We start from the raw sequence: 15,004 nt of genomic DNA, 5'->3' as shown, positions 1-15,004 counted from the left end.
TTCTTCGCTGTCCCAGGATGAAGCCACATGGGTCTGCATAGAGTCACTCACCTCCCTGTGACACACAGTGCACAGCGTCTGCAGGTTGTCCAGGGAGCACTGTCCTCCTCCACCAGACACGGGCTTGATGTGGTCCACCTGCCAGAAATGCCCTTCTCCTGGGCTTCTTATCATTTCATTAAGCTGCAGTAAAAACACAAGATCAGCACTTTTCAACATACGCTGTGGGAACTGGTGGTTTTGCCTTGTGCAATCATGTTTATACAGCAAAATCACAGCAAAAAAATACATTAGGATGGCTTTTTATAGCTTTTATTGTGAATAGGAAAAAGCCTCTAGGTTAGCAATTTGAAAGCAATAAAATATGTTTCTGGAAAAAGTTCTTTTCCCCTTACCTAACCCATTTTGAAAAAATTACAAGCAAGTATAAAGTACCAAGACTCCTGACAGATGGGGAAAAATTACTTGCTTCTGCACCTTTGAGCTAGTTTAGATAGTCAGTAAAGAAAACTGTGAAAAGAATAAGATCAGATTAGAAATTAAAAAAACTTCCGAATATTACTGAGTCAAATAATCTTTAATTATTGACCTAAAGTCATTTGTTATAAACAGTGAAAGTTTAACAGCTGTCACCTGGAACCTTTATGCCATTCATCTGGGAACCTCCCCAGTTCCATGGCCTGGAACGAAGTCTCCACAACAGATCTCTCTCACTGGCCTATCTAGAATAAACAAAGTTGTCCACGTAAAGCAGCACTATTTAGGCCAGCTCACATATATGCACTTTGTATTTTATCCGTGATGACCTACATTAAAATGGGATGTATTTTAACATCCTGCTCGAGGCAGTAAATCCAGCTCAGCATTGTAGTTTTTTCAATATGATAAAGATGAGCATGAAGCTTGTTTGTATTCGCATGGTCTTGGACAAGGCCGAAATTAAAATCGCTGCATGCTGCTGGCCAGGGGAACCTGTGTCATAGTTCTAACACACTTTGTCAGACACGTGGAGGCAGAGGGACCTGACCAGCAGTGTCCTGCCCGAGAGGAGCCTCAAGAGACAGCAGGCTGGAGCAGTGAACTCTGTCCAGCTGAGGCCTGCCTTGTTAGCAGCAGTTACAGATGGCCGTCTTGTGCGTCAAGCAAATGATGCGTTCTTAGGAAAGAATGTCCATTTTGTCTGCTTTTTGTAATCATTTGTTTTGCTCACAACCGTCTCTTCTCAGGTGGACTCTCTAATCCAGAGGTGCTTCTCTATTCCTTCTAGTAGTTCCCAGTCACATGGGGTCAGTCTTCAGCATCCTAAATTTAACTCTTAAAACAAACTCCCTCTCCGGACTGGTCCTCCCCAATATGAGCCCTATGGTGCTCTCTAGCCTTGGAAAACTTTTAATAGTATACTATGTAATAACTTCTGTTCCTGGACAGGCTGCTTTCAGGATGTCCTTGTGTCCTTTCATTGTGTGTCTTCTGGAAGACTGCTCTGAGGTAGCAGACAGTTACTGCCGTCTGGCTGACACCCCTGGGATGGGTACGTGTGTCCCTCACCAATTAGACTAAAGGATATTTTGGGAACTCTGGGTATCATGAAGGAAATAGTGTATTTTCCTAGCTCTCAAAGTCATCCCAATTCATCTTTGTAGAGATGTTTAATTAATTAATTCTGTCATAATTTGGTGATACTGGGCAAATAAAAATGTCTGATTTGACCAACTGGCAGAAATTTATCCATTACTTTAGTGGGGAGAGAATGGCTCAGGAGTGACTTTTAAAATTAAACATTTTTCCTCTAGTTTGAAACTTAGAACTGATTAGATCACAATATTAGAAGCCAGTTGATTTTTGGGAATAAAAGTGAAAACTGGTTATTGTTTTCTAAGAGTAATATTTTTTTCCATAAATTGCTATGCCAGAATTACCTTTTACAGTGGGATGAACATAAATATTTCCTTCTCATTGTAATGAGCTATATTTTGGGGGTAATCTTCCTCTTGTCATTCAATACTAACATCATGAAAAGTGGAACAACCAGACCAAAGGTACTTCTTGATGGAATGTATCATCTGTTAAGCTCTCTTCCCCAAATAATTTAATCAGAATCTAATTAAGCCACTATATCTTATAACTATTATTCTGGAATCAGGGGGATAGGGAAACATGTCAAATAATACCATGAGGATACAGGAAGACAAATCCATAATGTAGGAAATCCTACAGGCAAATGATTCAGTTTCTTGAATAGTCAATGGTATAAAAAAAGGAATGGGGTGATATTATAGATTAATTGGAACATAAGAAATATAATGAAGAAATGCAGTGTGTGGGTCATATTGTGAAATATCCCAGTTTGAACAAAGTAACTGCAAAAAGATATTTTGAGACAATCTGGGAAACCTAGCCTGGAGTTACTAAGTAATCATAATTGTTTTGGGTATGTTAATGGGTACTAGGGTATAGGATTATATTTTAAAAAGAGATAAAAAGAAAGAAGGAGGGTGGAAGGAAGTTTCTGTGAGAGGTACATAATGGAAGTATTTAAAGAGGAAATGAGGGGCACCTGGATGGCTCAGTTGGTAGAGCATACAACTCGATCTCAGGGTCTTGAGTTCAGGTGCCACAATGGATGTAGAGATTATTTAAAAAAAAAAAAAAATGTTGTCTGGAATTTGCTTTAAAATAATCCCAGGAGGAAAAACGACTGAGGTGAGTGACAAATGAAAATGAAGGCAAAATGCTGATAACTGTTCAAGTTCGGTGATGGGTCTGTGGGTTGATTTTTCTATTTTTGTATGTATATTTCAAAAACTGCCATATTAAAAAGTTTAAAAAGTTGAGTCAATATTCATCACTCAGTACAATGCAGACTTCTGTCACATAATTATAATTTACCTGTTCCAGTGGGAGCTTTGAGATCCAGGTAATATCCAGAAGATTCTTCCTCTGGCTTTTGGGGGCATCTCTCAGACGTAAAAAGAGTTCTTGTGCATTCAGATTACATAGCTGACACACACCGTGTTCAATTTCAAATACTTTGGCTCGCAGGTAGTTGTTATTAGATCGAATCCAAAACTCTTCCTGACATTTCAGAGAGCAAAACCGTGAATCCCAAGCATTCACTTTATACTCTTGCTTGGTTTGGCAAGTGGGTTGCTGACAGCGAAGGCAAAGTGGATTTCCTTCATTATCCACAGCTTGCACATAGCCTTTGGATATAGAAGGCTTCCCAGTGAGAACAGCTTGGGCTACGCAGGGATTTAGAAATGGGACACATACTCCATCATCAAGGAACTTTCTAGAATTGAGCAAAACATGCAATAAGTAACTAATGAGCACTTAATACCACAGAGTCACTACTTCAAATAATGAACAGTCTTCAAAGGTTCTGTACTGATAAACAGTAAATGCAGGACCCACAGATTCTGTGATTCAGTGTGGAAACAACAGAGACTCAGCACTCGATGCTCTGGAAACAACAGTCAGCACTCGATGCTCCATGCCAAATAAAGGAAAGAATGGGGGTGTTACAAAATTCATTTGAATACAAATATGCTGCCTCTCTTGGGAATTTAGATATCTTCAAGTTAAACAATCAGACTTGGAAATACCTGGGGAAGCTGGAAAATGAGAAGTTAGAAAATTCTTTTTCAGGCCAAGAAAGGACAGACTAATGTGAAACCCAACCCGAAGCTGGGGTTCCTATGCTCTGCGTGTGTTGGACCACACACCGCGGCAGGACAGAGAGGTCATCTTCTAAGGCTTCCATGACACCCTGTGGCAGCCCCTGCTGACCTACAGCAGACAGTCACACCCACAGAGTGACAGAGCCAAGGTGCTAACAGTGTTTCTAGGAATTGGAATGGAAGACTTGCTAAGTATGTGCCTCCCACAGGTAAATCCAGACTTGACTGAATTAAAATAAGAAATGAAACGTGACAGGACATGCACTCAATTTGTTAAAAGGAAAAGGCACATTCCTCGATTCTGTTGAAAGGTCCTACATGGAATTACCACAACTGCTTGCCTAGTTTCCGTGGCTGTTCGTTAGAAGCCTTAAAAGAAAAAGCTTCTTGTGATAGAAAGAGCTCATGCCTGGGAACATCTAGTGTCTTTGGGTGGGTCACTTGGTCTACCTGGCCTCAGGGTCCTTCTGATGTCTACGCGGAGGATCTCCTACTCTTCACAGGGTTACTAGGAGGAGGGAGGAGCTACCATACCATGGAAGTTCTTTCTAACCTGTAAGTGGCCACATCAAGGTCAAGCATGATCACAAACATGAATACAGAACTCTAAAGAAGGACACATAGTACTACGGTCCTCCTCATAAATGAAACCTTACTGTGTAGGAAGTTCCTGTGGCCCGGACTCCTTTGTGATGAGACGGACACGGCCCCCATCCTTCTTCACCTTGTCCAATGAGGCTACAGCAACATCTTCTTTGGTGATGTATCTAAAACAATTACATGTTAAGTAGATTTCCTCTCTTCTAAATTTTTCTATTTCATGCTCCTCTTCCTCCTCGTAAAAGGAAGAGGAGAAAGCAAGACAGGAATCTTCATGGTGCTAATTACCAATATTAGGGAATATTTCCTACCTTTCCATTGGCTTCCACGTGTGGGAAACACATTTCTATTCCAAAGTGGTTTTTTCAAGATTTTATTTTTATAAGTCTTTCAATAGTCATTCAGTATTCTCTGGACTAGTGTTTGCTTAGGGGACAAGAGGAGTGGTTGTAGGAATAAGAAACAACCAAATCCATGCACGAGTAACTGACAGCTGTGAGTAAATAGCTTGCCATGCTGCGTGGAGAATCTCTCACTGCCTGTGTACTTCCCTCTTGGCCTTTTCGTCCAAGTTCCTTCAGCCACCTTGATCAGTTACAACAGGGTATCAGCGTACTGGGGAAAAGTGATTCTCTTTTTAGTTAACCAGGTTTCATCACATCTTCTATATTCCTAAGGCTGTTTCCATTATTATCAGCCATACAGGGTTTATGGAATCTTCCACTGAAATCAAGCCGCTCTTGATGTGGGATTCAGAACCTTATTACACAACACTATTGATACCACATAGTGGTTTAGGGACTGGAAGTAAAGAGGAAAGTTATTCCAATTAAAGGTGACGGGGGAATTTAAGTAGGTAAAATGCAATTACCCAATTAATTTCTTCTAATTAGCATGGCCCACTTTCTCTGGTAGTTTACCCTTATTGTAATTTTTTTCCTTTTTAATTAGTTTAAACATGAATTTCTTCGTATTTCCAAGTACTTCTTAATTTGGTATCTTGACAATAAAATTAAAGTTAAATCACAATGGAATTGTGTAATTGTAGGTAAGATCTTAGAAATTTGCTTTTCTGTTAAAGTAGATTTAATAATTAACAGATTCGGTTTTTATAAACTATTAATTTTTTGACTAGCTGATACATGCACATATTTCCAAATTCAAAAGGTAGGCAAGTTTACCATCCATTCCCATCCCTCCTCCAAAGTTATCTCTATGATCAGTTTTTAACACATCCTCTTAGAATGTTTTTCTGTGTATAGGTTTATACCTTTTATTTTCTCAGTTTTTTTACTGACATATAACTTAGACCATAAAATTTCCCATTTTAAAGTTTACATTTCAGGGCATTCTAGTTCATTCACAAAGTTGTCCAACCATCACCACTAATTCCAGAACATTTTCATCACCCCAGAAAGAAACCTGTATTCATTAGCAGTAACTCCTCACGATACTTTTTATTTTTAAAAGCAAATGGTAGCATAATAAACACACTAATCTCCACCTTGCTCTTTTTTACCTACACATCCAAGAGGTCTTTCCAGATTAGTACACACGGGTTGCCCTGTTTTTTAATGATGGCATGTTATTCCATTATTTCAATAAACCATATAACATGTTTAACCAGTTTCCGAATAATGGCCGTTAGTTCGCTGTTCTAGTCTCTGCTATCTTAAATAGTGCTGTAATATCCCCACACTGATTTCTACACATTAAATACATGTAGAATAAATTTTCTGGAAGCAGAATTGCTGGGTCAAAGGTCTTGGGTGCTTTAAATTTGGACAGATTTTGACACATCGCTCTCTCCTTTGGGTTTGTACCAACCAATAGCGGGGCCTACCCGCAATGAGGGAGAGGACCTGTTTCCTCACACTTAAACTAGCACAAGATATGTCGGTTAAAAACATCTTTGCTAATGGTGATACATATCTCCTTATAGCTTTAAATCTGCATTTCTCCTGGGAAGAGTGACCCTCTTTTCATATATTTGCATTTCTACTGGTGTGTTATTCTGAAAGCAAAAGAAAAAAAGAATCACAGTGAATTCTTCCAGAATTCTCTAACTTGCCCTTTTGGTTCCTAAATTTCCCATATCCCCTCATCCCCCAATTCTTCAACCATTTCATTCCCTCGACAAAAGCACTTCACTAAGTATTTCAGTGGATTCTAATGAACTCAAACACTTCCTGGCTTTGAGGGGCAAGGGGGTATTAAGCCTTGCCTCAGGTATTATTCAGTGTTTAAAAGCTTTGAGACCTAATTCAGTAACTTTAAAAGATGCTGAGAAATCTATTCAGAGATTTAAGAGCTAAAAATAACCTTTCCTACAAGAGATTTAAGCACAAAATTCTGGAAACCACAAGAAAGAGATCAATCAACCCCGAAGCGGGAGGTTGGCATCTTCTCAAACATGGCTGTGTTACCACCATTTAATTTTCCATTGAGGTTTGCTGGGAAGCTGATGTAAGTGTACCACCTCTCAAAAGGATTAAGGTAAGAATAGGGAAGGGAGAACATTGCCTACTGGAGTAATTCCTGGGTGGGCATGGCAGTAATAGATGGCAAATTTTAGAGAAGAGTGTGTTGGAAAGTGGCCACAACAGTGAAAACAGTGCTGGGCTCTAGGATGCTGACCTGCTTTGGGGGTCAAAAGAAATCGCTGGCATCCTAAACCTAATAGGGCTCCAAGGAAAGCAGGCCTGCCTTTGACAAATGGGAACTCAGCAACTGGAACAAGAGCTGGTGACCTTGGCTTCCATTCACATTTAAGACGGAGCTACTCAAAGCTAACTGCGAAATCTGAGCTTGGAAGGGTTCTGCGCGTGAACTGGTGTGTATCAATCACTGCAGGATAATCTGGCTGGAGATCTAGCCACTGCTTAAAATTAGTGTCTGTGTGTCTTTATTCTAAGGCCATTCCATTTTTTCAGAGAGGAATCCTCTTATTTTCTGCTCAGAAGTAAAATGTGTGTAGTACCCTGGAAGTGAAGAAAGGGGCCTGGTGAGTGCTGGTTTCCAATAGAACGCCTCTTCCTTTATCTCCACTAAGCCTGGTGTTTCCAAGGCTGGTGTCTCCCTGGTTCAGTTTCAACAGAACGTAAACTGGTAGGACAGTGGGAACGCAAGGCACCCAGTGTCTACCTGCTCCTCATATAGATTTCCAATCAGCTCTCACACCTGCTTTAAGAGAGAGATAGTTACACCAAGTCACGGGACCTGCTGGAGTTGTCCAGCAAGAACCAGCATGCTTCCCCAAAGCACACCCCTCTGTGGGTATACAGTTTTATTTTTGTGGCTCTGCTAAGTCCACTTCCCTGGAGCCTTCCCTCTCTCTCCCTCTTTCTCATCAGTCACTGAGGTTTCCAGATCTACCTCCTGGCACCACTCCTCATCCTCTTTCCTCCATTCCCATCGCTCCTAATGTCTCTTAACTTATGTGGGCGGCAGTATCTTAACCATCTCTCCCTAGGACTCCTCCTGTCTCTTGTATTCAGGCAAGCACTCACCTAGGTCCTGTGGTAAAGGGACTTTGTAGATGTAATCCGGGTTACTAATCAGCTGACCTTAAGAAAGGGAGCAGTTCCAAGCATGAGAAGGATCTGACACACCATTGCTGGCCCAGGGAGGTAGGAAACTCCTGTGTTAGAACTAGAAAAAAGCCTCTGGAAGCTAGGGGCAAGCCCCACTCTGACAGCCAACAAGAAAACCCAAGTCCTACAATCACAAGGAACTGAATTCTGTCAACGACCTGACTGAGTGTGGAAATGGACTCCGGACTCTCAGGGAGAGTCCAACCTGCTGACACCTTGAATTCAGCCTTAGAAAATCCAGAGCAGAGAAACCAGTAGAGCCAACTCAGGCCTCTGACATACAGAACTGTGAGAGAACACATTTCTGTTGCTTCGAGCTGCTAAGTTTGTGGTGATGTGTTACGTAAGGCAGTACAAGAAAGCCAATGCAGCCTGCTTCCTTACTTCAGGTCCTCCCTTTTGATCTCATTTCGCAGCTGCTGGCAGGGCAAGCTCTGGAAAACACAAGTCCGACTGATGACTCTGCTGCTTGACACAGGTCTTAGCTTTCATATAGCATCTCCATAAAATGTGATCGGTAATGCCATGTGCCTGACTTGGGTTTCTATTGCTTTCATAACTTCTTTTACATCTGCTCAGCCAGCTTTCTTGGGTGGTTCTCTAAGTGGTCGTCCATGTCTGATGGGGAGGCGACAAGTCTAGAAATGGCTGGAGTGGGCTGTAAATTTAGTTAAGAAGGAAATTAAGGTCATGCAAAGAGAAGACCAATACTGCAACTAAGACGGTGGTGATGACAATGAGAAAATGTAGGGAACAGGAAGAAGGATCAAGAGGAACAGCATAGGCAGGCATCATGCTTTTTGTTACACCCAGATGGCTATCTGTATGTGTAGGGGTGTGTGTGCATGTGTGTATATGTACATATATCAACACACACGTATATTTTAAATGTCTTTTTTATATAAAGTAATAAGCATTCATGGGAAATAGTTAAGCACTATGGAAGAGTTTAGGTGAGTCCCAAACTGGCAGTTTGTAGACAAATCCAACCAGTCAAAGGGCTTTAACTGATTATTCATACAGTATTTTACTTTTAACCTGAATTTGAATGACTTTAGATGGGTTAGGCATTTCCCAATTTGTCATACTTCTCCCCCCTACCTCAATCTTTTCTGGTTTTACACTTGATCTCATGTGTTCATTTATGGTTCCTGCTTTGCTTTTAGCCAAAGGAGTCTGCGATCCAGGCCTAAAGTATACAGTCCCTACTATCTCCACGACTCCTCTATTATATGGTCTATAGCAAGACCCCTCATCAGGGGCACTATCGACATTCTGAAACAGATATTTGCTTGGGAGTGCAGTTCTGTTCACTGTAGGATTTTCAGCAGTATCCCAGGCCTCTAGCCACTACATGTTCCCCAGTTGTAGCCCCTAATTATAAGAAACTAAAATATCTCCTAACATTGCCACCCTGGGGGAGTCAAAGTGCCCTCAGCTGAGAACTACTGTCTTAAAGAAACCTCTAGTAAGAGTTTCTAGGGTACCCTTCTAGATACTTTCTGTGTCATAACAGCAATTACATATATCTGTATCTCCATCCTTTTTTTTTTTACACTTATTTTTACTCTTAATAATGTATCACAAGTATCATTCCTTCTTCTCACATATGAATGTACCATATGCCACATTTTGCAACAGCTGAAGGGATCTGTCACTGTATAGGGATACAAGCTGGGTGATCAGCCGCATCGTCTCACGTATCATTGATGGATGTTTTTTACCCATGTGCATGGACCAGGCTAGAGACCGTAAACTGGTGGCGTAAAGATACATGACTGGTGTGTGGAGACAGCAAGAGTGACAGGAGCTTGTTCTGCCACGTGGCTGTTCAGTTTGGTGCTTTGGGATCTCTTCCCACGCAGGAGCTGGGCAACAGAATGGTGGACTGTGCATCGCTGCTTCCTGCTGAGGGGAGAGTCTACAGAGAAGTTGGCCTGAGGTCCCGCAGGGTATGCCTGAGCAGGGCAGAGATGACTATGTAGCCAAGAACGGAAAGTACGTGGACAGGGGTTAGGAAAAAACCTATAATGAGTAAGGTAAAACACAGACAGGACACACTTGATCTTTTGCTTCTGGCCATGGGCATAAGACTAGTTCCCTGACACCCTCTGGGTGCTGGTGTGACAAGCAGAACTGGTCCCCTGCTGCATGGCACCCAGATTCACGCTACAGGAGCACAGGGCAGTGGCTCTTCTAACAGGGACGTGTCTTCCTGTCGGTAAACTGAGTCCCGGCTTTGGCAGGTCACAGGTCACACAGTCTGTCACTCTGGCCTCTCTTCTGGTAAGTGGGGACTCGTGGTAACCAAGACCCAGAAAACCTGATCTTCCCAGCAGATCTGATCAAATTCACAAAATATCTGGGGCGCCTGGGTGGCTCAGTGGGTTAAGCCGCTGCCTTCGGCTCAGGTCATGATCTCGGGGTCCTGGGATCGAGTCCCGCATTGGGCTCTCTGCTCGGCAGCGAGCCTGCTTCCCTCTCTCTCTCTCTGCCTGCCTCTCTGTCTGCTTGTGATCTCTCTCTGTCAAATAAATAAATAAAATCTTTAAAAAAAAAAAAAAAAAAAAAAAAAATTCACAAAATATCTAATTATGGTGCTATAAAACGAGCTGTTATTTTATGTATGATTTTCTCTTAACTCATCAGCATTTCATTAGCGATGACATAAAACATCTCAGACCCCCTCCACCTAACCCTGAGCCATGCCCCCAGCAGAAATAACCATGACAAATAATGAACTAGAAAATAAAAAAGAAAGACAATGCATACCTTTTCGTACTATTTTGTTTGGTTTGTTGCTTTATGATCTCTTCCAAAGCAAGAAGTGGGCTACAGAAGAGCTGCCCGCTTTTCCTGATAATCTTTTGCTTCATGGCAGTTAGACTACTCCATTCTCGAACAAACCTCAAAATCTGGCAGAACATGAGATAATGAAAAGAGTTTCCAGCTCACCAGGCATCTTCCTTTGAAAGTAAAGCCCCTTATCCCATCAGGAAACTGCTGTTTTATTATATCCCCAAATAGGTTTCCAAATGCCACAATTTCAGGCTTTCTTCAGTTTGATGCATCTTCACATCTATTGTGAAATACCTGTGGCCAGTTCTTCAGAGGTCTCTTTCAACGCAAAGACTCTCAAAGGGTGCATTTCAGGACACCCAGCATATGTCCTTAACACACATGGGGACCAATGGCAACAATGTGCTCAGCGAGACAGAAAGAGGTCCGGCTTTCAGAAGCATAAAGCCAGCAGGGCCCCAGGCAAAAGTGGTCTTGGGGAAAGCGGGTCTTACAGCAGTGGTGGGCTTCAGCGCCACATCTGAGAACTGCTTTGTCCGACTACCTGACTTCTCACAGGAAGACAGCCAGCGATAAATCTGGGACATTTTTACCAGCGTTGCTCTTATTATTAGTCAAATGTATGTAACTGGCTATTTTCTGGGAATCTGAGAATCAGGATTCAATGATATCAGAGAAAATAGCTCACTGCTACCTCTTCCTTGATGGATGCAACTGAGCTTTCCACTCCAAGGGCAGAAACGTAATCACTATTTTCTCGTAAAAAGTGGTATTCTGCATGCTGCCAGCCCCACATGCACTGGCCTTCTTAGCAGTGAGCATCAATCTGCCACAGACGAGGCTTAAGGCCTCCCAAGCAGGTGGTTGGCCTACGGCTGTGGGCTGGTGCTTCTGAGGGTGCCAGGGTCCCCCGGCACGGCATCGTCCCTGCTTTCAGAATTTGTCATTGATAGAACTTAACCGTCAGAGATAAAATGAGATTGTGTCAGATACGAATATCACAGTTGCTAATCCTGTGAAAGAGAAATTAAATGATGTGAGGATAATTCTATCCACAGAAACAGCAACCCTAGGTGTGATCACTCACCAAGGAAAGAGTTCTCACATTTATTCTCAGCACCAAGGTAAATCACAGGCAGCGCCCGCAATGACAAAAATGCGACCAGTGATTTGACTCTGCACCAGGCCAGGAGGTAACTTTGCTTTTCTTAAACTCAAAATGGTCTTAAATTACTCAACAGATTTTAACTTAAAACAAATGCATAGGACTAGGCTTACCAAGGAGCGATTCTGTTTCAGCTGAAAGGTTGCTGGCAAGTCTTCCCAAAGGTCTAATTTTATATCCAAAGGAATGAAGTTACAGTTCATCTGGTTTCCATCCTGATTATAGATTAGGAAGGCATTATTAATCCAACCGGTCTGTAGGCCCTACTAATTATTTTAAAAGTAAAGAATTATATTCCCACACAATATTCCCAGTCTCCTAACAGATAAATGAAGGTAGCCCATTGTAACAAGGTTCTACCCACACAGCTGCCCTGCACAGATGCCGGGCGAAGGGAGGGGACAGGCTCCCCAGACCCTCTCCCTCTGAATACCCCACTGCTCTCCCTCTTAAGGGTAACAATACCACGTAGAGGGCTGTAGTTAAACATGAGGTTTAAATATGGGTATTTCTTTTACAAAGGGGAAGAAAAACCTCTGCATATGAAAATCTAGTGCATCAACAAAAGGGGAACACATACTGGAATTTCCTCAGCTCAAAAGAAAGAGCTTCCACAGTCATTTTGGAAAAAACACACAAAAAGCACTTAACATATTGATTCAAAGATTAGACATGTCATGGTTACTCTAAACTCTGAATCAGAGTTGGGATTCTGGCTAACGTGAATAGCTCTTTGGAGGTATACTGTTACTACAACATAGGATGCTAAACAGCTGTTACTGATCTTCCTTTTAAGGGGTTTTTATCCAAATTCCTACTTCAGGATTTACCTCAGCTCAGTTTATAGCTGTGAATGGACCCGTGCATGTGTCCTCCGCTTAGTGTCTCATGTTTAGAAGACTGAGTAACATTTTACGGTAAAGGGACACACAAGTATTTAGCTCATTCATAAAAATGCACCTGAGAGGGGAGCCTGGGTGGCTCAGTGGGTTAAAGCCTCTGCCTTCAGCTCAGGTCATGATCCCAGGGTCCTGGGATCAAGCCCCACATCGGGCTCTCTGCTCAGCAGGGAGTCTGCTTCCTCCTCTCTCTCCCTGCCTGCCTCTCTGACTAGTGGCAATCTCTGTCTATCAAATAAATAAATAAAATCTTTTAAAAAAATGCACCTGAGACTATTAAAAGAGAGAGGTCAAGAAGGTGAGGGGCCCACGTGACACAGGCTGGGTGCTGGAACTAGAAGATGGGCCAGCAAAGCTGTCACACCAGGACTTTGCGGTTTCTCTCCTCCCTCCACCCGAAGGGTGGAACTTTGATCGAATGTAGAAACATTGATCAGATGACCCAGGATGCAGAGCTTTCACTGTACGGAACAGAAAGTGTAAGAAGTTTAAGGCCTTCTGAATCCTGTGTTGTACTCTGCCTGGTGTCTGTCTTTTGGTTTCTTGACTTTCAGTCCCCTCTGGGGACCAGTTCTCTGTTATTCTCACATGGCGGTCTGAGAACCATGGCCTGGAGTTCTCCCCGCACTGGAGGTAAGGGTGCCTCAGGCACTCAGACCTGCCCCTCCAGGAGCTGAGGAGGCCTTGGGGACAGGGGTCCAAGCCTTAAAGAGAAGCCTGGAGTCGTTCCTGGTGTCTCTCTCTTGGCTGTGGTCCCACGAGAGAAGCAGCGTGGGGCTTTAGGCATTCACGATCATAGTCATCTCCTTATCTTTTGGCAATCCCTTCTAATTATTAATTGGTCTACCCATATTTCTATTTGGTTTAGTGTAAAACCTGTAATCTAAGTTATCTTGAAAAAAGGCATTCTTTCAGTAGGCTGGCTCATGGAGGTATGAAGTTATAAATATTATATTATTAGTACCTATAAAGATTAGGAATTTGATACTGTAGACCAAACAGAAGTATTCATCATCTCAGCAAGTTTTTCCTCAAATACTCACACTAGTTTGCCTAGGCCAAAGATTCTCACAGGGCCCTGAGAACACTTCAGGGGATCCACAAAGGCAAAAGTGTTTTCATAATAACAGTAAGACAATATTTGCCCTTTTCACCCTCATCTTCTCACAGATGCACAGTGATTCAGACAGATAGGAAAATCCTAATGTCTTCTAATAAAACTCTAGAGAAATTGCTAACAGTGTAAAACAATGCAGGGGTGTCTGGGTGGCTCAGTTGGTTAAGCACCCAACTCTTGATTTCAGCTCAGGTCATAGTCTCAGGGTCCTGGGATCCAGCCCATGTCAAGCTCCTGTTGAGTGTGGAGCATGCTTGTCCCTTTCCCTCTGCTCCTCCCCATGCTCTCTCCCTGTCCCTCTAGAATAAATAAAATTTTAAAAAATCTTTAAAAAAATGTAAAACAATGCCAACTCTCCTCACAGATATAACCCACAGGAACAAAAGCTCCTTGAGGTTCTCAACAAATTTTGAAAGTACAAAGAGCTCCTGAGACTAAAAATTTTGAGCACCACTAACCTAGGCTATGGCATGCAACTGAACAATCAAATTTTTAAAGCTTCCTAGAATGTATTCGACGTGGATGGGCAGGGTCAGGCTTCTGCAATGGTGCTATGGCTGCTACAAATGATCCGTGAAGGATCCAACCTTTTTTGGAAGTACAGTTGACACTATGTTACATAAGTTTCAGGTGTATGACATGGTGATTTGACAAGTCTATACATTACGCTGTGCTCACACAAGTGTAGCTGCCATCTGTCACCATAAACACTATCACAGTATCATTGACTGTACTTCCTGTGCTGTCACTTTCATCCCTGTGACTTACTCCGTAATTGGAAGCCTGTAACTTTCATGCCCCTTCACCCATTTTGCCCGCCTCCCCGCCCTGTCCCCTCTGGCAACCACCAGTTTGTTCTTTGATTTGGGGTCTTTTTATGCTTTGTTTGTTCATTTGTTCTGCTTTCTTAGATTCCACAAAAAGGGAAATCATGAGGTATTTATCTTTCTCCGACTTATTTCACTTATCATCACACCCTCCCTGTCCATCCATGTTGTTGCAAGTGGAAAGATCCTGTTCTTTTTTTACAGCCACATAATATGCCATTGTGTAGGGGTGTGTGTGTGTGTGTGTGTGTGTGTGTGTGACACAACTAGAGTTCTTACTAAGAGTTCCTTATGGCTAGCCACAGTGCTAAGCGATTTACAGGA

At 42.4% G+C, this 15,004-nt stretch overlaps 1 protein-coding gene across 6 annotated transcripts in view; it reads right to left on the bottom strand.

Moving 5' to 3' along the window:
* ZRANB3 (zinc finger RANBP2-type containing 3) overlaps positions 1-15,004 on the bottom strand; it is a 317,775-nt gene that overhangs the window by 3,352 nt on the left and 299,419 nt on the right. For all 6 annotated transcript variants that reach the window (XM_046019609.1, XM_046019610.1, XM_046019612.1 and 3 more), the window contains 5 exons: positions 11,951-12,052; positions 10,646-10,788; positions 4,337-4,447; positions 2,890-3,292; positions 52-183 (listed from right to left, as the gene is read on the bottom strand). In XM_046019609.1, the coding sequence (XP_045875565.1) occupies positions 52-183; positions 2,890-3,292; positions 4,337-4,447; positions 10,646-10,788; positions 11,951-12,052 (891 nt within the window). The remainder of the gene's footprint in view (positions 1-51; positions 184-2,889; positions 3,293-4,336; positions 4,448-10,645; positions 10,789-11,950; positions 12,053-15,004) is intronic.

This window comes from Meles meles, chromosome 9 (assembly GCF_922984935.1).
Source record: "Meles meles chromosome 9, mMelMel3.1 paternal haplotype, whole genome shotgun sequence".
Taxonomy (NCBI): domain Eukaryota; kingdom Metazoa; phylum Chordata; class Mammalia; order Carnivora; family Mustelidae; genus Meles; species Meles meles.
Note: the sequence above shows the minus strand (reverse complement) of the source record. Positions and strands in the feature narration are given on the sequence as shown.